Source organism: Chelonia mydas, chromosome 11 (genome assembly GCF_015237465.2).
Source record: "Chelonia mydas isolate rCheMyd1 chromosome 11, rCheMyd1.pri.v2, whole genome shotgun sequence".
In the NCBI taxonomy this organism is placed as follows: Eukaryota; Metazoa; Chordata; order Testudines; family Cheloniidae; genus Chelonia; species Chelonia mydas.
In genome coordinates this window covers 27,413,300-27,439,682 of record NC_051251.2, presented here as the reverse complement: position 1 = coordinate 27,439,682, position 26,383 = coordinate 27,413,300, and the positions used below count along the sequence as shown (strand labels likewise).

General features: G+C 43.2%; 1 protein-coding gene across 1 annotated transcript; it reads right to left on the bottom strand.

The window, feature by feature from the left end:
- Positions 1-1,872: 1,872 nt before the first annotated feature.
- TNFAIP6 (TNF alpha induced protein 6) lies at positions 1,873-20,100 on the bottom strand. Its single transcript, XM_007056688.4, has 6 exons — positions 19,869-20,100; positions 10,202-10,339; positions 8,226-8,387; positions 5,528-5,756; positions 4,301-4,341; positions 1,873-3,338 (listed from the first exon to the last, which is right to left on the bottom strand). Exons 1-6 carry the CDS (start codon positions 20,086-20,088, stop codon positions 3,175-3,177), a joined length of 954 nt encoding a protein of 317 aa, XP_007056750.1. The 5' UTR covers positions 20,089-20,100; the 3' UTR covers positions 1,873-3,174.
- Positions 20,101-26,383: the final 6,283 nt, after the last annotated feature.

Here is a 26,383-nt window from a genome sequence, read left to right as displayed (position 1 = left end):
CAAATTTATTTGAGCATAAGCTTTCGTGAGCTACAGCTCACTTCATCAGATGTAGCTCACGAACGTTTATGCTCAAATAAATTGGTTAGTCTCTAAGGTGCCACTAGTACTCCTTTTCTTTTTGCGGATACAGACTAACACGGCTGCTACTCTGAAACCAGTCTCTGCAATGCTTCTAAACTCTTCAGAAACAGATTTTGAACTTACAAATTCAGTTGGGGCCCCAGTCTCTGCAATGTTTGTAAGTGCCACAGAGATGAGCACAGGTCTTAGTAGCACAGTAACTCTTACATCTCCATGACTGAAGCACCTGTAGAGCTAAATAGAAGCCTTCGATGTACTATGATAGAATTCTCAAGAGTAACAAATTCTTGAAAGTACTTTTTAGAATGATATCACTGAAGTGACTGCACAGCTGTTTGTTGGGGATTGTTTTGTTAGCCTGGGATACTGTCAGCAGATATTTTGATTCTGGCCCACATCAGTTTAAGACTTCAGACTTGTCAGTTAAAAAAATAATATTTTATGCTAAATAAAATGTTAACAGACCCACTTAACACTCTTAGTTTGTGATCAGCAAACTACTACTGCTGAGTTTAGAAAAATAAAGAACATGTAATTACAGGAACATGTCTGTGGCCTCATTCAGTCCACCAGAGGGCAGGATTTAGACATAGTTTTTATTTAAATTTGATTCAATTCTTAACAAGTGCATCTTGATTCAATTAAGTATAGTTATATGAAACTTATTTTCCGCCAGTACTAATGTGATGCCATAGTAAGGTAATTTGGAATGAGAGGCTGAAATAGTTGTATTATTGCTCAACAGAGTTATGAAATGTTTTTTTAAGTAAATTATAATTTTATATATAGTGTTCTGTTCTCTTTAGGAGATTTCAGATGTCGTATTTTCTGGGTTACTTCATTTCTGATTCATTCCCACTGCTACTGATTTGTATCAGAAATGTTCAAAGCATCAGGAACTCTTCTGATAACAGAGTCCATATTGCATCCTAGTCCATTTTTTGTGGTGTTTTAGAAACATATAGGTACATGTCTGAGAATAACAAAGGAATGATGTGTGATGTAGAGATGAAGGAACCCCCAGCAAATAAGGGCCAGAAAATTACATAACTTTTGAATAGTGGTGGTGACGGGAAAAGGCCACTTGGACTTAAATTATGTTAGCTTACTTACACAGTTCATACTACTGTACATTATATTAGCTTTGGGGAATCCAGATTCCCAAAGGAAAGGAGCTATTTATGATATAGACATTTCAGCAGCTGGAAAGGGAACATTTGTGGATTACAAAACTAGAGGATAACTGGATTTTGTAATGGCTGCCAGCATACAGTGGTTTTGGAACAGTTAAGAGACAGAGCTCTTTCTGTAACTCTCATGTTACATGCTGGAAATGAAAATGGTCCTTTCTGGTGGATGCTGTCTCTACTCTTATGTACTTGTCGTATGTTTTTGGCTTCATCTTAAAGTTAAAACCAACAAATCTCCCAAACTAAAGCACTCTGAAAGTACCCAGGAACTGTTAATGCTGTAGTGTTGAAAACTGTTTGGTGAAAGGGCTGATTAGCCCTAAAGGTCTCCCATTCTTGCTGGGAACTTTTCCAACGAACAAAGTACTTTGTCATCTGCTCTAACACCTACTGAAGAAGACAGTGGAAAGGCTATAGGTGACTTTAATGGGCACTGGATTGGACTAATTTCTGATTTTATACACACACACACACACACACACACACACACACACACTATTATCAAATGAGCCAGGTGTCCCTAATTATTGACACAAAAGTCAATAAAAATACCTAAAAGTATCAGAAAAAATAAACAGCACAGATTGGAAACCCTGGACATGATTAAAACAGAGGTAGATTTAATTATATTTTGGGGCCAGGGGGTTAACAGACAGATATAAATTGATATCAGGAATGGATACATGTCTATCAGTTCAGCATAATGCAGTCTTAGAACTGGTGTGAACAACACAAAGCCTGTTGACAGGTTGAAAAAGGGTTTGCTGATAGTTGATGGACAATTCCTTTTGGTGCCTCAGTTTCTCATTAACAGAGAATCTTTCAGCTTTTTGCCCTTTAATAAATGTGGTTTGAGAATAGAAAAGGCTTGAATAACTCTGCACTGGGTAAGGAAGACAAACTCCTTACAAATCTGTTAAATAATTTATGATCCAGAACACAATAAAATCACAAGGACAGTACAATTACAGATTCAGTGCTTTTCATGCTGCTTTAGTACCTTCTGGCTCTAGAAGCCCATTACATATGGATTCGTCAGGGATATATCACAGGCCAACTCTCAAGATGAATTTGCACTTTGAAGTAAACTATCATGGAGGCAAGACTTACTCAAAAGGCATTGGAATTGAGTTAGCTTAAAAATAGAGAGAGAGCAGCAAGAAAGGAAGCAAGAATAGGGAAAGGAGAATTCGGACAACAATAAATATACAGGAATGAAGGAAAGTGAGGGGAGAAGGATTGAAATATCAGGCCCCCAAAACTTCAGCTGAAATGGTGCAAGGGGTGAGAGAAAAAGAGTGGATAGTGTAGAAAAACAATTAGTTGGGAAATCTATGGTAACAGTGAATCCTTCCGTTTAGTTCAGACAAGTTCATGGAGGATAGGTCCATCAGTGGCTATTAGCCAATATGGTCAGGGATGCAACCTCAGGCTCTGAGTGTCCCTAGCATCTGTTTGCCAGAAACTGGGAGTGGACGACAGGGGATGGATCACTTAATGATTATCTGTTCTGTTCATTGCCTCTGAAGCACCTGGCATTGGACACCGTCGAAAGAGAGGATTTTGGACTAGATGGACCATTGGTCTCACCCAGTATATCCGTTCTTATGTTCTTAGTTTCACTGACTCCTTGTGATCTAGAAAATAACTGTCTATCATTTAAGTACAATTTGCTAATTTATTTCCCAATATTCTTTATTAAGAAAAAAATTACAAAAAGCAGAAATTATAAAAGTCAGAAGGATAAGATGAAAAGTCAGAAGGATAAGACTGTGGCTGCTGACTATCCCAAATATAGTATGATAGCTATAACTTATTGGACAAAACAGGTATCTCAAGTGGTATTTGTATTTAATAACTGTATATTCCAATTGCATTTTCTGTGATGTTGATCGTCTGTTCACATAATGCCAAATTTTCCAGACAAGAAGTTTGTGTTTCCTTGGGAAGTTGCATTTTTCTCATCATTAGGTTTTGAAGGTGGGTCTACGGCAACGTATTTAATTTGAAAACCACCTGCTGTCACTGAGGCATCTGACAAAAACTTTAAGGTCATGAGATTTCCTAGGGCAAGAGAGAGGGGAAAAATTACTTCTTTGCTATTGAATAAAAAGTGCTGCTTTGGAATTTTTCTCTTCACTCCTCCCTCCCCAAGAGCTATTGAAGTATTTCCCCCCAAATCTTGCAGCTAAATCCTAAGATCCTTACTCACTTCTTATTCAGACAACATTGAAATCAATATTGGTGTATCTCATTGAAAACTAAGCAAGGAGCTCAAGATTCACCCACCAGTATCAATAAGAGTTTTGCTTGAGTAAATACTGAGTAAGACCTTCAGGAGTTGGATCAGCATTGCTTACTATGGGCAGGGCCAGTTTAATGTAAGCAAGGGACACCCTTAAATTAGATATGATAAATAAGCAAATTGGCTCAAATCCTCAAAGGTATTTAGGAAGAGGCAGGGCTGAGTGGGGACTGGGGGAAGGGGTGGAGTGGGGGTGGAGTCTGGAGCGGAGCGGGGGTCGAGCACCCCCTGGGAACTGAGGAAGTAAGTGCCTATGTTAAAAACCCAAAGATACAATGTATTCCCCAATTCCAGAGGCTCCTTTTCAGACATATCCTCTCTAATAAGAGTCTCGGGCCTGATCTTGCAATCCTGATTCCTGAGTAATGGGAATACTTATTGACTCAATATTTTGTATGTGGGCAGGTCTTGTAGGACTAGGCCACTGATACAGACATGCTAAACTCCCAAATCAGTGAAGTCACTTTGATGTAGAAGGGAGTTTTGCCTGAGTAAAGCCTACAGAATTGGTCCCTAATTCTTTGTCTAACTAGACTTCTCCAGGATGTCTCTTTTTTTACACTTATTTTTAAGGAAAAATATTGACTAAAGTATATACTAGAAGGTTTGCATGGTGGCTTATGACATATTAGCCATGAAAGGGGCATTTAATCTTCAAATATCTGGTCCCCTGGTCCAGTAGGTTGATATTTTTGTCTACGAGCAGTACATACAATATTACCTGTGCTGATGATATCATCTGGAAGTTCATCTCCACAGTACCTGAAAAAAGATTGTAAATGGTTCATGACTAAATGTGCAAATATGCAATAACATACATGCCACAATGATACCTTAACAGAGAAGGATGGAGTCCCCCTTTCTGTTATGGTCCATAGTTCTAAGTTGTTCTTTGGGGTCTATTCTAACATAGAATTATGTCATTGGCTTAAGTACGTTTATCTGCACTATTTCACAAATGAGAGTGAGGGAGGAGAGAAGAAAGAGGATGCAGGAAGCAAAATTTGCAATAATTGAAGAAAGTAAATGAAATAAAAGAAGGCAAAGAGCTATTCATTTTCATAAGAAACAATGACTTGAAGCTGAGGGAGGACAACCTTAGATTAGACATAAGGAAAATGTATTAAAGGGGACTTGTCAAGAGAAAAATAAAAAGGGGATTGTGTACTCTCTTTGCTTCTTGATGATGTACAAAAGGGGCATGAAAAGCAGTGAGAATTTTAAGGGAGTTTATTTTTCTCTCTGTTTTTTTACATTAGAAATTCAGATGTTCCAAGCTGGAAAACTCCATGATTGCAGGGGAACCAGTGAAATGACAACATCACACGAGCAAAGAGAATAAAAAATTGAGCAAGTAAGTGGGAAAGCAATGTTTCAGATTGTAAGATTGTTTCAAACTCCTTGGGCTATTGGGTCGTTTTTGTTTTGTTTTTGTTAATATTTATTTCGCTTCAATAAAGAACAACATTTTGAGCAAAGTGTATTTTTGCTAATAACTCAACTCCCCCTCCCACATCCCCTCAATTAAGGTGTTAGCGCAAACACTGATTGTGCTCTGAGAGTTCCAAGAGCTCTTCCACCAAAGCCAGGGATGGATGACCATACTTGTATTTCTAAGGTAACAATAAGCAGTTGTTGCGAAAATCTTGCAGGCTTTCTTTATATTTCATAATGAAGCAAAAAAGGGCAAAACCCTAATTTTTAAAAAAATCTTTGCAGGTCACCTTTACTAGTAGTGAGGAAGACTGCAGAGGAGATGGTTTTGGCAACATCATTGCATATATTCAAGAGCATATTAGATGCAGGAGTGATGTAGGAAGCACCCCTGTAAATGCAATGTAGTCAACATGGTCTTTTTCTGAGCATACTGTCAATGAAATATTATACCTTGAACATTTTAACTATATAGCTTCAAATATATGTATAAAGATGTGGAAATTATTTTTACCTGCCCACAAAGCCAGTGATATCGTCATAGCTGTCATAGACTTCTAAGAAATCAGCCATGCAAGCAGTGTCATCTTCAACATCAAAATCCAGGAACTGTAGATGAATCCGTTGTCCGTACTTTAGTCTAATGTGCCAGTAGCATATTAGTTTATTTTCATACTCGTTTGGGTAGCCTGGTGACTTAAAGATGTGCTTTGCGTCTGTGAAGATTCCACCACATTCTTTTGCTAAGAGAAAAATAAAAATAGATTTTTAATGTGTTTTGATTTGTCACACCTTTTTGTCTGTTAGCTCTTCGGACAGAATCTTAAACAGAACCAACCCAGTATAACAACAGCAAGACTCTTGAGTGCTGTTCATATAGTCTATAACCTCATCATTCTTAACTAGTACCATGGTAGCACACATATGGAGTATATAGTATATATGGAATTGATATGCTGGCAACTAGGGGCCTAATCCAAAGTCTATTGAAGTCAATGGAAGTGCTCTCATTGACTTCAGTAGGCTTCAGATCAGATGCTGTGTGCTCTGTATAAAGAAAATTGGGATGTCAAACTAAGTCCATCTATAGGCCTCACAACTGCACTTATAAATCACCCCACTTCCAACCTGGTCTCTCTTCCTTCAAGTTCCTCCTTAAAATATTCCCCATCCAAAATGTCTATAAACTCTAGCCCTCATCCCCACTCAGTTAGACTGTTGTTTTTTTTTTTTGCATCCTATTCCCCCTTCCTTTGGGCTTTATCATTCAAGATGTTGAGCACCTGTTCCCATTAGCTTCAGTGGAAGTTGAGGACTCTCAACAGCTCACAAGCCTGGAAGACCAAACACTCAGGGCTGGTCTTCACTACCCCTTAAGTCGATGTAAGTTACATCTTCTCAGGGGTGTGAAAGAGACATCCCCCGAGCAACGTAAGTTACGTCGACTTAAGTGCTGTCCACGCTGGTGCTGTCCAACCGGAGATGCTCTCCCACCGACATAGCTTTTCCGCCTCTTGCAGAGGTGGAGTAATTATACTGACGGGAGAGCACTCTCCCGTCGGCATACTGTATCTTCACCAGATGTGGTGCAGCTGCACTGATGTAGGCTCTAATGTAGACTTGCCCTCCATTTGTACATTGTCTATTTTGATTGTAAATGCTTCAGCACAGATACACAGGAAGGACTTGCATCCCAAACGCAAGTTGTTGCACAATGTATTAGGGTGACCAGATGTCCCGATTTTATCGGGACAGTCCCGATTTTTGGGTCTTTTTCTTATATAGGATCCTAATATATATCCCAATTTTTCACATTTGCTGTCTGGTCATCCTACAATGTACTGCCAACATCGTTAATACCTCAGAGAACAACACAGCCCTTAATTCAATTAGCAACAACTTAGCGTTCTCTCCTCGGGATGCTGCCCTTTCTCCATAAAGACAGGCAACTCTTCTCAAATCTGAACAATATTCTCCATCAAGTATTAAGAAATTTACTCACAATGGGAGGGACCCAAATTAACCTCTGAGTGTAAACAGCTCTGGTTAATCATGCTGTCCACTGCCCAAAGAATTTATTTGAAAAACATCTAAGTGGAGAGAGGACAGACAAAGGAGAAAGTAAGGCTGATAGTAATCAGTGCCATAGTCTCTCACACTCTCTTTATTTGCTGAGCATTGGTGAGTGTCTCCCATCCCACACAGCTATTAAATCGATGACCGCTGAGCTAACATAAACAAGCTAGAACCACAGTGTACACAAATAAAATATGCACAGTTGTATGTACTTCTCTGCTAACCCAAAATGCTGGCTATGTAACACAGGATAAGCCATTTGGAGGGGTTTGAAAGAGAACGCCAAGTTAAACAATTTTTCTTGTTGGTGCCTACTTTTTATCTCTTCCCTCTACTTTACTTCCTTCTTCATTATACTAGTGGTACCAGATTATATTGGAACAATATGTGGTGCAAGCCTTGACAGTCATTTTTGGGTAGTTTCTTCTTCATGTGCTGAATCAAAATGCCCATCCTTATTTTTTATCTGCTTTTAAGTATAGCTAAACTTCCTTCCAGGTGTCAGACAATTAAAGGGGATGTTTATTAAAGGGATAATCACCACTCAGATTTGGGCCAAATTGTAGCAGAAACAAGCTTTTTACAAATAGAAGACAAATAGACATTTTCCTCTGGATTTTTTTCCATACTCCCATGAAAGTTGTCATTTAAAACAAATAAATACTCTGCTGCAGTGTGTGCAACCACAAAATAAAGCTGATTTAGTTGATTTTAGTTTGTGCAAGCTGAGAGAAATGTAAAAGGAAAACAGGATAATTAATTAATTAATTAATTAATTACTACAATTGAGATTTTTAACATTCTTTTAATTTTAATGATCGAGTAACAGAGGTGAAATATGTTTGTTTACAATATATGATTTTAAATGTTCCCGTTAACATTACTTTTATAAACACACAGACCAAAATATTCAAACATAGGTGCCTAATGTTAGGCATCTAAATAAAAGTAGCTGCTAATCACCCATGGCCTAATCATAAATTTAGGCACATAAATGTACACACCCAAATTGGAAAATTCATTAGCCCTATTATTGATTCACTAGCTAGCAGTCGGTCTATTATTAACCTTAAAAATCTATTTTATTTAGTAAAAAGGCATGTAATTAAGCAACATTGGATTTTGTTTAGACACACCATGGGGGTTGTAGCAATAGACATCCCATCTCTCACTTCTGTTGAGGCGAATCCCATAGTCAACAATGCCGGTCTTTCCAAAGCCACAGCTGGATCCAGCTTTCACTATGGGATAACCGACTCTGCCCTTAGCCATCCAACCAGCAGCACACACATGGAAACCTGTGTGACAGAAGGTTTTGAAAATTCACTCTAAGCAAGAAACATTATAAAAATTATTGCCTCATTCAAACTAACAACACTTTTTCTCATTGCCAAAATCTAGTTTATGGATAATTAGCTTAATGCAAATCATATCATAGTACTGAGGCAATTGCTATCTTTTGCATGGAGAATTTTGAATGCAGAGTACAAAATCACTTCTTGTCCTCCAAAATAAATTTTTTTCTCAATGAAAAATAAAAATCAGATGCAGATGGACAGTAAAGCTCCCCACCCTAGAAATAACATTACCAACCTTTGTATTCAAATTAGTAGTCAGATTAGTCATGTAAATATAATACATTGATTGCTTTTTTTCCTTTTTAGTGCCTAATCCTACAATCTCACTCAGTCATTACTTATGGGAATAAGGGTTTTCAGGACTGGGCTCTTTGGGTGGATAAAAAGATGTATACATGGGATAAGCTGAGGCAACAGAAATGCTTATTGAATTAAAAAACAACCTGTTAATACGATGTTATGGCTGAGAGTTTAAAAACAATAAATCAAAAAATTCAAAGTTATTCACTGCTTAGTACAAAACAGTTTTCATAAGCTTACCAAATTTTCAAAGTAAAAAAGCAGAACACTTCTTTTGTGGTGGTTTTCAGGTTGTGAAATAGTCACAAACAAGAAAATGTACTCTATTATTGTTTGCTAGTGCCTACTGCCAGGTTTTGATTCAACAGTGATGCTTACATATTCCTCACGATGGAGGATTTTTTCCAATAACTTATGTTCTGAATGAGTTGATCATGAAACAATGAACAAAAATGTTAACATTCACTCGGAGCAAGATAACACCTTCAATGGGGTCTGCACTCATTCAACTCTTCATTCCAAACACTTGTCATCACACTGAACACTCTTTCTGCTGGACTGTTTGTTCTCAGTATATATGGAGAAAATTTAGCAAGATGTCTTGGATAAACACAATAAAAAGTGTTTTTGATTGATTAAACGAAAATTTGGGACATTTCTAGAAGAAGTTCCTGAGGCACTGATCATTTTTTTAAGAAAATGCAGTGAAGGGGAATGCTTCTATCTCCAAAAGCACCCTCTTCGTGTAAGGTTAGTGATGAGGAGATTGAGGGTGAGGCTGCTGCTCCCAAATTCAAGGAATAGGCTGCTCCATTGTGCTGCACCCACTCTAGGGCTCCGTCCCACACAAAGCACAAAGAGTCACACTAGCACTGCAACCAGCTGCTACAACAGGGGTTGGCAACCTTTGGCACCTGGCCTGTCAGGGTAAAGCCGTTGGTGGGCCAGGCCAGTTTGTTTATTTGGAGCATCAGCAGGAACGGAGCCCCGCAGGTCCCACTGGCCTTGGTTCGCTGTTCCTGGTCCATGAGAGGTGTGGGAAGCAGCGCGGGCCGAGGGACGTGCTAGCCACTGCTTCCCACAGCTCCCACTGGCCGGGAACAGTGAACCGCGGCTAGTGGGAGCTGTGTGGCTCCATGCCTGCAGATGCTCCAGATAAACAAATGGGCCCGGCCCGCCAGTGGCTTTACCCTGATGCACCAGGTGCCAAAGGTTTCCGACCCCTGCGCTACAGCTATCTGCAATACAAGTCGCATAGCAGCCCTGAGCAATCAAGGGGGTGGGAAACCGCAGACAGTTCAAGCAGAATGCCTGAGCTGCCTGTGTTTTCTAACAAGATTGCAAGAGCCACCCCCAAATTCATGACACTTGCAATAACACAAGTGTTGGCAACATGGAGCGTGTGATGTGAGATTCAAGGGACTGCACATTCAAATGCACATTTTCTTTCATACCTATTTTTCTTGCTGCCTCCAGCTGCTGGTATGTGGCTAGTTGTCCTCCTTCATATTCACACACTGCTTTAGCTTCCGCATAGGTGAGCTGATATTTTCCAGCCCGCGCCTCCCTGTGGTACACTCCAGCTGCTCGCTCTGTGGGATCAAAGCCATTAAGAATTTTAGTATTTCTTAGGAGTACAGAATATAGGATCCCAACTGGCCTCCCTTCCTGGATGATATCAGACCTCATTGCTGCCAGCAGTTGATCAGGAACTGCAGCTTGGGCTATTGCCCAGGTGAGAACATAAACAAGATATTCAACTGAACTTTACGTTATTTAGAAAGCTTCAGGAAAATGTGTGTCCCTCCCAACACAGGGGTATTTTAGAGTCCTGTGGGAGGGGGGCTTTTTGAACCACAGTGAGTCAACATACTTCTGAAATGATCCCCAGAACTACTACTTAGAAAGCAGCAGCTCTAGCAACAATGAACTCTTGTCAGAAACACCGAGTCTGGAATATCCCACTTAAGCTAAGAGGTGATCTTTCCTGACTGGTATCACAATGTACTTTTGGATATAATTGTGAGAGATATGGCAATGTCCTGCCATGTCCTAGACAAACCAAAGGGAATGAAGTTAAACTTTATTGAATTAAGTTTAAGTATTTTAGGAGTTCATTCTATGAAAAAGGCAATATTTATGTATTATTGTATGTAACTTTTTAAAGGGGAGACATGACTAATGTAAACCCTGGGAAGTGTTATGAGCTGCAAAGGACTCTTTTGAACAATGTGCCAGACAAGACTGAACTTCTAGTTCAGGAAGTTTCCTAGGAAGGAGAGTTTCTCCTCCTTGGGAAAGCAAATTTCTCCCTTTGGACCCAACCTTTTGAAGTTACACCTTCAGGTGAAACCATTGCCTGGCTGATTTCCGCAGATCAAAAACTCAGACTTTATAAAGGAGTGAGGATACATGAAGGTTCTTGTTCTGAGCAAAAGCTGTTATGAACTTGCAAAAAACAAACAAACAAACAAAAACAAAAAAACCCCCACCCAAAACAAACAAAACAAACAAAAAAAACCCCACAACCCCACACTTGTGTGGGGTTAGGAGGACTGTTTACTGGCAAGAGTCCTTGTTGGAGTTGGGGTGATCTCTGGTCAGCTTATAAGCATGCATGTAGGTTCTTCTGTTATTTTTAATACGATTTCTCTGTAATGTTTTTACCTTAAGAATAAATGTGCTTGCTTAGAAAGGGCTGTGTTGTAATTTAACTGTGGGCACTTATGCTATTTTCAGCTTCTGAGGAGAAGGCAAAGCAGGCCTGCTGAGGCAGTCTGACTTGCTAGAGAAGGGGGTAGCTTGGGAATACCATGGTCAGGAGGGAGAGAGACACATGTCTCTGGCCAAGAGAGGTGACAGCTGAGGAGCCAGCCATAGAATGGGGGTCCTTGCTGAACCACAAAGGGGAGATAGAAATGCAGTTGCCCTGAATTATTACAATAATTTTGAGTGTACTCTTTGTAGAATGAATCAGAACTTTGTTCTGAAGGTCTAGAGAAATTACAGAGTTATTTGGATAGAGGAGGTGCAGAAAATTAAAGGGAAGAGTAATGTGACACACATATTTGAGCTACTGTCACATATTAGGCACAGAACCAGAGCAATTGTTAGCTGATGTTTTTCTTATACAAAAAATTCTTACATTTGTTTTATAACAACATTGCAATATTTCTACCATCACTGCTGTTGAAGGGTCCAGTTGATTTGCATGCAGAACTCCCATTGATTTCAATGGGAAACTTTACCCCACTTGAAATCTGACAGAAACTACTGTACATCATGCTACATTGCCATCACTAGTCAACATGACCAAAAAAATTGGCAAATATGAAGCTGTTTTACACAATAGTAATACCACACCATAGGAAAAGTAACCTCTCTTTTGAAAGAGTACTTAGATTCAGTGGCTTTGTCTACATTAGGGACATTGTCAACTTTCCCTCCATTAATCTGTGGTTGGCAATGCCGGGAATCCTAGTGTAGACAGCCTGATGACTGCCAGTACAGTTTTTAGACTCATGTTAATTAGACTTGTTCCCAACAGGGTTAGATAAAAACAGTCTCAGCAGACAGTGGGCTGCTTATATGAATATACTCAAAAATGCCCCTGATGTAGACAAGGCTAATATATATTATATGGAGTTGGGGTGCTTCCAGTCCAAAAACCTAAGAGATCATAACATATGCTAGCTACACATATAGGATAGCATGTATGCTCTCTGATGGGATCCCCGGGGTGCAGCCTGGGACTGTGGGACCACTGTGGCCCCTTGACTCTCCAGCCTGGGCTGTCTCTTACAATACTTTGCTAGTGATAAGCAGCAAAGCCCTCCAGGCACTGTTATCACTCAGCGCAACCGCAGGTGGAGCCCCACACCCAGCTAGATTGCATGAATGCTCCTGGAGCCACTCATGAATCACACAAAGGCACCAGCCAAATCCCCCCAGCTCCCAGCCTTGTACCTCAGGAATCTGCCATCTTGCACTGCTCAAGATGAGCAGTGCAAGTTTATTAATTGGTTCACCACTTCATCAATGGAAGGTGGTCATACATCAGCCTTTGTATACCTGAGCAGATTTACCAAACACTTCAGGCAAATTCACTGGTAAAGATAATCAGTAAAACAAGTTTATTGATTACAAAATATAGCTTTTAAGTGGTTATAAGTGATAGGCAAAAAGTCAGAGTGGTTACCAAAATAAAATAAAATATAAGCACGCAGTCTAAACTCTCAACCCTATTAGACTGGGCAATATCTAGATTAAGCAGTTTTTCTCACCCCACTGGATATTACAGTTCATAGTAGCCAGGTTTCGCTCTTGAAACCTGGGCCAGTCTCCTTTGTTGGAGTCTTCAGTCTTTTGAGAGTCCTTGTTGCTTGCAGCATAGGTGGGGGTGGAAAGGCCAAGCAGGGGGCCATTGTGTTCTGATTTACACCATTAGTCCATGTGCTTGGAGAACACAAGTCCAGGCAAGTCTGACAGGGATTGCTGAGTCACCAGGCAAGGTTGAGTAATTCCCCTGGTGTCGCCTTGTGCAACTGAGTCATTGCATTGTAGCTCCCTTTCTGGACAATGACTGGTGAGGTCTGTTCAGCACCCACCCGGGCATTGGTTACCTCCCTTGTCATTGTCTCTGGAGAGCCAGTATCCGGGCACTTCCCAAACCCACAACCAGTGGGTTTTCAGTGAAAATCATACAACACAATTATTATAATTTTATATGTATTAATGGTACACATATTTAGATGGAACAATGGGTTTCAGCAGATCATAACCTTTTCCCTGATATCTCACATGGCATTCTTTTTGTGAAATATCACAATTATATACAAATGATGAGTATGGGGGTTACAGGCTGCTCCTCTGGAGTGCAGAGTGTCACATGCTCCATTTAAAACATTTTCAAGATCCTTTTTGTAGGAGAGAGTTTTTGAGACCACAAAATTGTCATCAATCAGGTTTTAACCTATATATCCTGGCACTTTCTTTCTCCAGTAGTTAAGTGCATTTGATATAGTTATGTATGGATTGAAAATCTGATTAATACAGTAAAGAGATGCATAATTTAACATTACAGTACTTTCATGTGACAATCTGGGAAATGAGGTAATCAGTTACCATGTCTCACAAGTAAGCTCACAAATGAATCTAAAAATCAAAGGCTTCAATCCTTCAGTCTCACTGAGCTGTGCTCAGAGCAGGAATCAAGTTTGCGATGTTGGGGGGAAAACGTGGCTGATTTCTGAGACCCTCACTTAGCAAAGGTGACCAGTCCCCAGTGTAATTTAGAGCAATCTCAGGGTTACTCTAATTACTAGATGCCAATAACTTATAACAAAAAGACTAAAATACCACTATGAGGTTCTGGTCAGATCACTGTCCCTTTGGACTTATCGCTCTTACGCATGACAGTGGTGCCAACAAGAATTAATAGCGTGCAGTTGCCCATAAATGGGGTTTTCAAATTTTAATCCTTTAGAGGCAAATTCTGCTCCATTTTACCAGTCTGATGAAATCTCAGTGCGGACGGGACATTAATAACAGGTTTGTTCAGGCTATTATTGGAAAGGTTCTGGCTTTCCAATGTTTGTAAAAGCTGCCATACTATTAGTAGCACCTCTTTGGTTTTCTGTCTTCATAAGTTGTATTGTGTGTGGTCTTGTCCTGCTAAAAGCAATCAACACCTTACAGCTCTGTTACTCTTTTATAAAATTGTGTTGGTAGCTTTTGGTTGGATAGCGCCCACACACGTATCCCGCTAAGCTTTGAGGTTTGCTGCTGATTCCATATGCCACTTGTTAATGCTGTGGCATGGTCTATTATAGTATCTATATTTACTGATCACATCTTTCAGAGGTTTTTTTTAAGTACATCCAAGACTGTGCAGGATTGTGATACAACACAACAGCAAAACATCCCTTTGATAAATTAACATACCTATTGTGATGCTGGCAGGCCAGGCGCCAGCTCTTGCTCAGGCTGCAGGCATTAGCTAAGAACTGACAACCTCATAAGTGGAGATCAGACCTGTATGTTAGTTTTGCTCAAAATAGGTATTAGTCTTGTAAGAATATATTTCAGTGTTTAGACTCTATGAAATGCTTGTACGTTGCTGTATGTATTAATCTCACTTATACTATCCATATCCCATGTTATAGGTAATATTTAAGTGTTTGTTCTGAAACTGTAAACCCCAACAATCAGGACACAAACATTACCAAGTGAAATACTAGTTTGCCACATGAGGTGTTGTCTCCTGCCCAACAAAAAAGGCCCATAGACACCGGACCAACCACTGTGGAACATCAGAGGACAAACTACTTTGTTGATTGCTCCCCCAACCCTGAGTAGGAGATATGCATGTGAACTTGTCCCATCATCTTGAACTCTTGGAGAAGGGAGTAAAAATCCCTGACAAAAAGAAACTGCAACTTTTTGGCTGTTTGAACTCTGATGGGCCAGACACTCTAAGGCCATGTCTAAACGACCACTTACGTTGGCAAAACTTATGTTGGGACTGGAAGTAACCTGAATGTGGTGTGATTTTTGGTATCACATTTATCACTAAGTTCAGTTTGTCTGGGTAGTATGGTAGACTGGAGAGTCTAAGGGGACTCTCTGGTACTCCATGATAAAACTGTTACAGTGATCCAGGAGTTCACATTTGTGACTGGCTTGGTGAAACCTAATCATAGAACAGACCTCCAGTTTGGGGTGTCTGCCCTGCTTTTGACAGTCTGCCCTGCAGTAGGCGCACACTGTCATGAGCCGCTTTAGATAGCATGACACGTATATTGATAGATATACACATATACACACACACACACTTATTGAGGCACTATCATGTCTCTGTAGTTAAGGCTGAATCAAGTTCTACTTGTACATACAAACACACATCTGATGCAATTTATACATCCCAAGTGAATGGTTTAATGCTGCCACTAGAGAGCAGGAAGCACTCCAGCTGGAGCTGATTACAGCAGCTATAAAGGCTATCCTCTGCAGAGGGAGAGGTCTGGCTGAGAAAAATATACTCTCCCTGGGTGCCTAGCTGGGAACTGTTCCTTGACAGTAGTAAAGGTTCTAAATAGCCCAAAGGCTTGCTTAGTGTAGAGCTCTTTATGCTTTCCTCTGGAGAGGTCTTGAAGGGTTGCTACTAGCTAGGCAACAGCCTGCCCCGTAAGAATCCTCTGTAGTATGTAGCATATGTAATCATTTTCCTCTGTATTTGAAACAGTGTATACTGGGACCATCCACCACTGCCCTTTGGACCCTACGACAGGGAGTACAGCCTGTCGAGTTAACAATGTATTGTTCTTCCACCACGGGCCCTCTATAGCTCTCCCTGGAGCTCCCTGGAGATGGAGGATGCTGCTGCTGCAAAGGTGATTGACCTTCCCCCACACCCACTTCCATAACAGCAGGTGAGATCTGAATGTAAAGGGTTCTCTGTGTACAGGTTAAGGACTGCTAGATTTGACCCAATGAAGTTCCACTAAAATGAGTGATAGAATGGAGTAAATCGAAATTGAAAATTGAAGGGGAAGCAGAAGATGTAAATTTTTAACTTTGTTCTAAGTGGTCATTGTAAAGAAATATAGTAATACATTAGTGCACGTTAATATTTCACATTATGTCCTTATATTAGGTACAAAGAAGAAAAGGAAGCCAGAAGCAGACACTTCTCTTCTGCCCATGAATCCAGCAGTTTTGCTGTTAATCCACAAACCTTAATGGCCAGTTTTGTTCTGTCCTCAGACCAAATACAGCGGTTGCCCTGAGGCAACATTCCACTTAGATTTCAGTGATATTCAGTGTGCGAATAAGGACAAAAGAAAATATAGAATATTAGGAAACAGAGATCTTATTACAACTTTCTGTAGGAGTTCAGTGCGCCTTAGTGAAGCCAGAAAATGTGACAAAGAATTTTTAATTTGTTTCACAGATTTCTCCCCCACCAAAAAAAAAAAATCACAGCTAGATAAGACCATGAAATATGTACACATGGGCCCTGATTCTGGGCTGTGTTCTGATCCCTTTATGCCACTCCAGCAGGGAAATGGGGCTAACAAGCATCCTGATCTCCCCATCCCCTTACTTTCCCTTCCTTTCACTGCACCTTGGTGATGGCCTGCTGGGGCATGTGTGACCAGAGTGCTCTGTATTCCACTATTCTGGGCTGTTGATGGTCTCTTGGAATCTGTTGCATCCAGTGTGGAAGTTACAGCAGTTCCTGAGGTTGCGCTAGCCAAATTGGCACCCAGTAGCCCTAGAATCCTTGAGGTGCAAGGGTGACATGAAGTTCTAGTATGTGCTTCAGGACTGGAGCAGCTCAGAATCAGGGCCTTGGTGTTTCAGATTTATCACTTCAGTTTTGCAGAACCACTCACTACCAATATTCCCTCTAAAGCCACGACCTACCACTGGCCCTTGCTAGTTTATCCTGTTAATCAGTTTCACAAATTCATCTAATGTCTAATCTCCATAGTTTCAGTTTACTGATCCTTGCCCTAGGAATGGATTTTAGTTGCACGCCTTAAATCATTTGTAAACAATTTCTGCTGAGCTGAGCAACTCCCCATTACTAAAAAGTATGTTCTCTATTTACACATTTCCTTGTAAACATAACAAACAGAAGGATCAAATACTCTAGTGCTTGCTGAGGTTCAGTGTTTACTTGTTCTTTTTCCTCTTTGCTCATGAGGAACTTACTTTAAAATGAAAGAAATATACTTTTCTAGTTTATTTTCTTCTCCCATTATCTGAAGCTGATTAGAACAAAATATTCCTTTCCCCCTGTCCAAAATACAGCCCTGTATAAACACAATAAAAATGTTTGTGCAAAGTTACTCTGATATTGGTATTACAATAACTGCTTTTGCAACATGCCAGAATGTGCATGTTCCAAAAGCTGACTTCAGTCAAATAAATAAGCTGTTAGTGTAAAGCTAATATATTCAGCTGCACTAAGTATCCATGTTTAGTGAATTTGAACACAATACATTGGGTAGCATAGAAATAAGATGAAGGGAATTTCTAGTCTACATTTCTAGTCTGTCCTGATATCAAGACATGATAGTTCTGTGTCATTGCTATGGTGCCTTATTTTACTGAAAAAAAGTTCTCATTCTGGTTTGGATATTGCTTTGCCAGAAGAGAGGAAGCAAAGGAAAGTTCAAATGTGACTATGCCCTGTTTTACAGATGCTCCCATTTACCTCAGTAGGGTTGGTTCTTTTCTTTCCTGTATGTGTTATGGGCTAATTAAATCATCACTGTGTTGTTTTGTTGGACATGGTATTTTTTCCCACCTACTGTCAATAGGAGATGGGACTGTGGTTACTTATTGTTCACATTACAACTGAAACATTGTTATGATTGTATAAAAGTGTGTGGGGTTGTAACGGTCAAAATTCTCTTCAGTTCACTGCATTATGTTTTGGCTGCACCAGCAGCTATATTTTTGTTGCAATAATTAGACTGTAGGGTGTAGGTGGAGACCCTCTGTTTAGTGCAGTGGTCTGGAGCGGTGACCTCAGGCACTCAGGGTAAAATATTTGAAAGTTATGGTCTGAGGCACTCCATGGGTTCTCCTTTTTGGAGATTGAATGAGCTAGTGTTTTTCTTTCATCTTTCCTGTCACTATAAATCCTTTTATTGCAAGTGGTGCTGACACCAGTGTTTTTGGTTTAATAGAGGGAAGAGTAGTAATCCATGGTGTCCTGATTCAGTCCAGTTAATACCTTGCTTCTTCCTTTTAAAGAGAAAGGAAGCAAAACTAGAAGGAGACTAAAGCACTCCATTTCCACTCAATCCATACAAAAGGCAGCTGCTGAGATTATTTTGTCCTTACCCTAAAGGCTCTTCACAGCCATCTGAGCCTACTTACCCTGGTGTCTTATCATGTCACCTCTCCACCACGGGTCAGCCAGCAATGCCAGTCTTAACTGCTTCTCACACAAATGTCTGCTAATTTGTCCCTTAGGCATAGTATACCCTCCTTTTGGTGACCATAGAGACACTACCCTCTCCTCCTTCATAGCCCTCCTTCTCTGTGATATCTCAAATACATTTAAGAAAGAGTGGCTATGCTCAGGACTTCGTGGGGAGGGGAAGTAGTTAAAAATGAGTATTTGTATAGAAAAGATTAGCGAGCGAGCGAGAGAGAGAGAATGAATGTTTCCGTTCCCCCACCCATATTTCATATATCACTTGTCATTTAGTTTTCAAGTTTTTTTTAGGGAAGGGACTAGATTTACCTATGTGTATGTTTAGCACCTAATAAAGTGGTCCGGATCTTAAATCTGGCCACTATGCAATGACTAATAATAAACATTAATTAAACTAACTAGAAATCTTCTAAAGAGATGCATAATGTACTGTAAAAGATAAAATAGTGTATAACTATTACTCCATAAATCAGCCATTTCAGACACACATTTGCTTGGTTGTTCTTTATGTTAATGTGTTTTGAATTAGTGTTCTTTCCATTGCATTTGAAAATGTATGATTTTAAGAAGCCCTTTTACCCACATATGAAAGAATAGACTGCTGCCACAGTATTTGTACATCATTCTTTCATAATTATTCCCCATAGCTGCTTGATGATGCCATCAAACCATAAGAAAAACCAGTACACACTTTCCAAGAATTTTTACTGAAAATGTAGGAAGTATTATATCTGTGGGGAGAGCTATTACCTCAGCATTCTTTAGTTTCACATGTAGGACACCATGTATTTGTTTTATGTTCATGCAAAAACTAGTGTGCTCCTTTGACAGCTTTCCTTTTACACTTTCATATTTTTCCTTCATTAAAAGAAGTGTCATTTAATACTCAGTTTTTATTTCAGCTCATGCTTTCAGAGAATACATTCAACTTACATAGTTCATGGATTCTTTTCCTGGGTAGCCTTTAGTTAGAAAACAAGTGTGAAAACATTAAGAAAATTAGGCAAAAATAGTAATTACTCAGGTAAAATTCCTATTGATTTCAATGCAAGATTTTGCCCTTATTGATGTACAGTACATTTTTATATCATTTTAAATAACTGTGGTTCTTTCCGCAGCAAAGTGAATGAATGAAAATGAAAAGAATGAATGCATTTTGTTCTTACCTAACCAAATAGAGTTATGCAGTACTCCATTCTTGAATCCCCAACTTTGAGCCTCGTTCCACAACAAGACAAAGAAGAAAATTAACACGATCATCTCTTCTGTCTGAGCTATTAGATTGTAAATGCTCTCTGTTGAAGCAGTCAGGGTAACCTCTGCTAGCAGCTGCCTAAATTCTGTTGGAGCATCTGGTAACCTGATCTTAAATAGTACGGTTTCCATGTGAGGTCAGCAAGCCTGCTCCAATTGAACTTTCTGTAGTATTGTTACAGAATTAAATGTGATGTCGGAGTTGGTTGGTCTGACTCACTTTATGGCTCCCTTGCTGCTGTGTCTGCTCCTCAATGTATCCATAACTACCAAAGCACATGTGAAAACTTATGTGCCAAAATTTTCTTTAGCGCTCACGCTCTTCAAATATATTCCTGCCTGTGCTAAAACTAAGTAGCAAATCTAACAGTGGATGATGATTTTACTCACACAATACATTATCTGTTGTCATTTAAACAGTCTAAAAGTCTGGTCTGGTGGAATTTCTCAGGGACCTGACTGGGAAAAAGCAGTAGTAAAGTTAATGCTTTGCCTTAGATTTAATAATTTTATTAAGATGTTGAAGTAAAAACAAAACGGTGCAGAGTTCAAGCATAGAAGTTTCTGGGGATCAGGGAATAAGGTACAGATTATCAAGGGGTGTGAAATTCAGTTTAGGAATGGGTGGCGTAAGGAATACATAATCTGCAATCTCCCTGATTGGGGGTAAAAGTTTAACGGGTCAAAGTCCAGACATTGAGATATGGGGGTATGTTCAGGTGTGGAGTATAATGAGTGGATATGATGATGAGGATGGATTTACCCTCATTTGGTGGGATTTAATGTTCAGTGAGTTTATGGTTCCAGTTCATATGGTCCAATGGAACAAGTCTCTCAGTCCCTTTCCCATAGTTGATGCACAATGTCGTACCGCCTCACACCTCCTGATACTGTCGGTGGCCGGTGATGTGTTCGATGTAGATGTCCCTGGACCATCGGATGGTGTTCGAGACCATGAGGTGCCATATGAGCTGTGCGTAGCGTCGATCGATCCCAGAGGTCCACAGCACATGCTCGTTGCAGGGGTCCCAAGCGCCCAGGACTCCGACGATCAGGGCATCCATCTGCACCTCGTAGCCCTTCGCTCTCAGGGTGTCGGCCAGAGGGGTGTATTTTTCCAGCTTTTGAGCTCAGGCTTCACGGAAGGCCGGGGTCCTGTTCTCAAAGGAGACCATGACGTTGACGAGGATGATCTTTTTCTGGGCCTTGTTGGTGACTACCACGTCAGGTCGCAGCGGGCTGTCAGTACCGGGGATGGTGCAGTTCACTGCGACCTCCCCCAGGAGCAGCATGATGGCTTTCACCAGGTGGTTCTGGATGGCATTATGGCGCAGCTGCCAGGCTCTGGAGTGGGGCTTGCAGCTGCACAGGACGTGGGGCAGGGTCTCGTTGGAGTAGCCGCACTTCCTGCAACGCTTGTCTCAGTTCCCGTGGCGGACGGCTCCTTTGAGCAGGACGCAGTTGAGTCAGGCACGGTGGATGAACCGCCAGTTGGCAAAATGGGTGAAGCAGCCCCCAGCGAGGAAGTGGTTGCTGGCGTCCCACTTGCTGGTCAGTTCGAAGGCTTTGGTCTGGTTTATGCTTCAGGGTTTCCATGTACAGTGAGTGGATGGCTGCCTTCAGGGTCCTCTCCAGCATGCCCCTGGCGCTCGGGGTGACAATGGAGTTGTCGTCAGACCTGATCTGCGGCACCAGGACTCCCAGCTCCTGGTGCTCCTTGCACCACTCCGAGCGGCAGCTGATGTGCTTCCCCAGGCGACGGGTGGTATTGCGAGTGCAGGACCACAGTGAAGCGATGTCATGCCCATCCCGTCCGAATTTGCCATCCAGGGAACCGCTCAGGAAGGTGGCGGGGTCTTGGTTGGAGGAGGCTCTGCTGATCTGCTTCTTTGGTGCGTCATGAAGGGTGTTTGCCGCGATGTTCCTTACCATGGTGTCGGGACATGTCAGCGGGCGGAAGGCGTGGGTGATCACCGCGCTGTCACACAGGTCGCCCATGCTGGGGACATTGGCACCGCCACGCCTGTGGGCGATGTAGACCAGCTTGTTGCTGGCTCTCTGGGGAAGGAACAGCCACTTCTGCACCAGCTGCCGGATGATCTTGTGTGCCTTGTTGAGGGGTACCTTTGCCACGGCGGATCCCCTTAGTACGAACGAGATGCGGGGGATCAGGAAGGTGTTCAGGGCATTTATCTTCTGCTACGGTGCTAGCAGGGAGGTGTCGATCTTGGCGGCATCCTGCAAGATCTCCTGGATGGTGTCCTCAGGTGTCTGCCGGACAAGGAAACCCGTCGGCGTGCCGAGGTGCTGGTATGCCTGCCCCTCTGCCAGGGGGATGATGGGCTCGCCCTGGATCTGGAACCCCGTCATCTGCACTGAGTCCCTTTTGCTGCCGTCGATGTGGAGAGTTGCGCACTTCTTTGCATTGAAGCGGAGCCCCATCCAGTCGGCAGCTTGACTGGTGGCATCTAGCATATGTTGGAGATTCTCTGGGTCGTCTGCGGTCAGGACCAGGTCATCCGTGTAAGCCAGGATGCTCACCCTCTCACCGTGGAGGTTGAAGCCATCTGTGCCATTGGAGATCACTTGCAGCAATGGCTCCATGGCGAGGTTAAAGATGATGGGGCTGAGGGGACAGCCCTGCTTAACTCCGCTCCGGATAGTGTTGGATCATATTAAAGAAGTTCTGTATTAGAATCACAAATGAGTTTGATTCCCCATAGTTTAAATTCCAGGGTATTACTAATTAAGAGGTCTCTTGGTTTTTGGTACTGTTTCTCTCCCTCTGTGTGTGAAACTTGCAAGCTGCTAATTGTGTTAGTACATTCTAAGACAGAGTCTGTTCTCAAAGCAATTCACAGAGAGAGAGACTCAAAGCAATAATCTAACAACAGAAACAGCACCCAGAGACTCCCCGCCCTTTTGTTGTATTAACAATTGTGATTAAAATAGAGATAGAGGATGTATGTGGATGGATGCTTGGTGTGGATAATAACTGAATGATCAGGGAGGTGCCAGCCTAAGAATCCAGTGTCTATCGGCTGAAGAAGGCGTCAAGTGGAAATAACCAGAGGACCCCCGGAGGGCAGACCGGAATCCACCCAACAGCCTCATGAATGGGAGAACCAAAGAACAAGATAACATCTTGGAGCCGTCAGGAATGTGCTATCTGCTGATTGATTCAGCAACAGCATGATGAAGCAATTCCCATAGACTGGCATAGGAAGAAATTCCTATAAAAATAGACTCTAAAAAGTGAGAACTTTGGGATCTGATTCTGCAAACCAACTTCCAGGAGCATCAGATGAGCATCTGACAAGGCCCTGCTCCCTCCTCATGTCCAGGCCACCTGGCCAGTGGCTTGGCATGAGCAACTCTAAGGCTGGTAACTATGATAACAACCTTGCAGAACCTGTGTGTGTGTGTTTGTATGAATGTGTGTGTGTGTGTGTTTTGTATGAATGATTGTTTGTGTGAATAAATATGAGATTGAATGGAATGTTATAGCTATAACTAACTGCTTACTATGATTCTTTCTGTATTCACAATAAATGTGGTATTTTGCCTTTTTCCCTTTAATAAGATCCTACTGGTTTTTATTTTATTGGTATAACAATAGGTATCTCAGCAGTCTCCCCTTCAACCTAGCGAATGGTGGTGCTGCATCCCTTGTACACCTCTCGGATTACATGAAGGAAGTTCTCTGGCATCCCAAACTCCTGGAGTGTGGCAAAGATGTGGTGGTGGGGCATGGAACCAAAGGTGTTAGCCAGGTCGAGCCACGCTACCGTGCACTGCCTCTGCGCCCTTCTGGCTCTTTCAATGGTGATTTGGAGGACAAAGTTGTGTTCATAGCAGCCCTCGCAGGACATGAAGCCTTTCTGGATGGAGCTGACGGCTCCCCCGCTCACCAACCAGTCTGTGATCCTTGACGCCAGGCAGCTGGCACAGAGCTTGTACATCGTGGAGCAGAGGGAGATGGGCCTCCAGTTGCTGGGGTCATCCCGCTTTCCATTCTTGTACACCAGTACCGTCATGGCATTCTTCCAGGAGTTGGGAGTCCAGCAGAATCGCTTGCACTGGTTGAAGAGCGTGGCGAGGACCAGGCAGCAGGGATCTTGCTTTTTCAGGAGGCTGTAGGGGATGCAGTCTTTCCCAGGAGCTGTGTTTTTTGTTTTTGAGAGTCTGGCCATCACTTCCTTGGGCGTATAGTCAGTTTCCAGGAAACCTGCTTCATTAACATGGGGCAGGGGGTGGAGGCACTCTGGGCGCTGCGTGTCATTCCGGGCTATGTGGTCGAATACATCCTTGAAGTAGCTGTAGAGATGCTCAGATGGGATCGTGCAGTAGGGGGAGGGCCTGTCTAGGATCTCTCTCATGGCCTTGGAGTGGTTTGCCTGGTACAGTTTTTGGATCCTTGAAGCTGCTGCTGGATCGTAGTGGTGGCTGGCATCTCTACTTCTGGCTCCCCTGGTGGTGGTGGTGTGGTTTGGAGCAGGCTTTCTGTGGGCAGGCAGGGCATTCTCCTGGTTCGAACTTCTCCTGGGAGCGATTTCCGCAGACAGTTCTTGGGTGAGCCTGTCTACGAGGAGGTCGAAGTCGTCAAAGGAAGCTGCCACTTGTACTCCTCAGTCCAGGCAGTCTGCCATGGAGTGGCAGCCCTCACCATCGGCTGCTGGCCCTCATGGACCTCGACCTTGTCTGGTGCAGGCTCAAAGCCTGTGTGGTCGGCCTGCCGTCTATCTCATGGGTCAGGATTCCCTTCAGTTGGGTGCTGGGGCGGGATCTCTGGCGGGATGCTGGCGTTGCTAGTGGTCGGAGAGATGCGGTCTGGCTCGGGCGTTGCTGGGACACCGCTGGTCCTTCTATGAGTGGCTGCTGCCTGGGCGGTTGCTGCTGGAGCGTGAGATCTCCTGTAGGCAGTGTCCTGCAGAATGGACTTGGGGGCCGTGCTGGGCCATCTGGCGATGAAGGCCCGGTGCTTTGGTGTGGCTGCAGGGCAGGTTCCTCCAGTAACTTCTGAAGTTTGTAGGGCGATCTGGGGCATGGTGTTGGCTCCTCCAGTGGCTGGAGCTCGCAGGGCGGTCTGAGGCTTGGCACTGGCTCTTCTGGCTGCTGGAGCTCGTAGGGTGGTCTGAGGTGTGGCTCTGGCTCCTCTGGTGGTTGGAGTTTGCAGGGCGGTCTGAGGGGCAGTGCTGGCTCTTCTGGCGACAGGATCTTGAGCAGCTATGTGTGGTGGGGCGCTGATCCTTCTGCGGACGGTGACGTGCTGGACAGGTGGCAAGGTAGCATTGAGTCATCTCAGTATGGAGATTTGCTTGGTGACATGAGAGGGTGAGTCGGGCCTCCTGCTGGTGAAGACCTGGGTGATGTTCCCTGAGGCAGCAGGTACCTTCTCGATCACAGAATCCCGTTCCACTGGCCTGGCGACGGGGGCAGGCTTCTTGATGGTAGTTTGCAAGGTCGCTTTTCTTTGTTGAGGCTCAGGAGCAGCGGGCCGGCGTGCAGCAGGAGGGCTGGGAGCCGGGGCAGGAGACTGTGTTGTTCCCTTGAGGCGTTTCCTGCAGGCGACTTAGTGCGTCTTGTGTTGCTTCTGTGTCTCGAAGGGCAGGCTGCAGAGGGCACAGCTGAAGGCGACCCCACTTGCTGTGGCATCTCTTCAGGTGCCTGGTGACACCACCGGGAAGGTGGAAGCTTCGGGGCAGAGAGCAATGGGGCAGATGAGCACGTCCGCAGCGAGGGGGTACTGCAGGTAGATGGTGTCCTCATTACCTTGCAGCGGGGGGGCTCCAGCAGCATCAGCGGTATCGCTGGCTGGTTCATCCTGGTGTGGGTGGGTGGGGTCGAGCGGTCCGGCTGGGTGGGCATCCGGCAGGGTCCTGGGGTCCCTCTGGGTGGTTTCTGAGGCTGGGCAGGCATCTGGCGAGGCGCTGGTGACGCTCTGGGTGGTCTCTGGAGAGATGCTGGTCCTGTCTATGGAGATTCCTCTCTTGATGGTGTGTAGAGCAGCGAGAGCACCACCAGCCTCAGGGACCTGGGCAGCTGCGGGGGTGGGAGGTGGTCACCTCAGAGCATCTGACAGCTGTAGAGTGGGGGGGGCTATCCATTGGCAGCTGGTGTTGCTGGAGAGTGGGGGGGCTCTCCGTCGGCAGCTGCTGTAAGGCGGGGGGGGGCTGTCCCTCGGTGGCTGGTGCTGCTGGGGAGCGGGGGAATGTTCCTTCTGGTTGTGATGTCCTGACAGGCCGGCCTCAGGATGCAGGATCTTACTGGAACAGCATCTCGGAGGGGGTCCTTTGAGCAGCCACCGTTCTTCCCCTTCGTGCTGCTGGTGTGCAATGTCCTGGGATCTTCTTTGTAGTCATTGTCCAAGAGACCTTCTGTGGAGCAGCAGTGGTGGTACACAGTGCAGCTGGGGATGTCTCAGGAG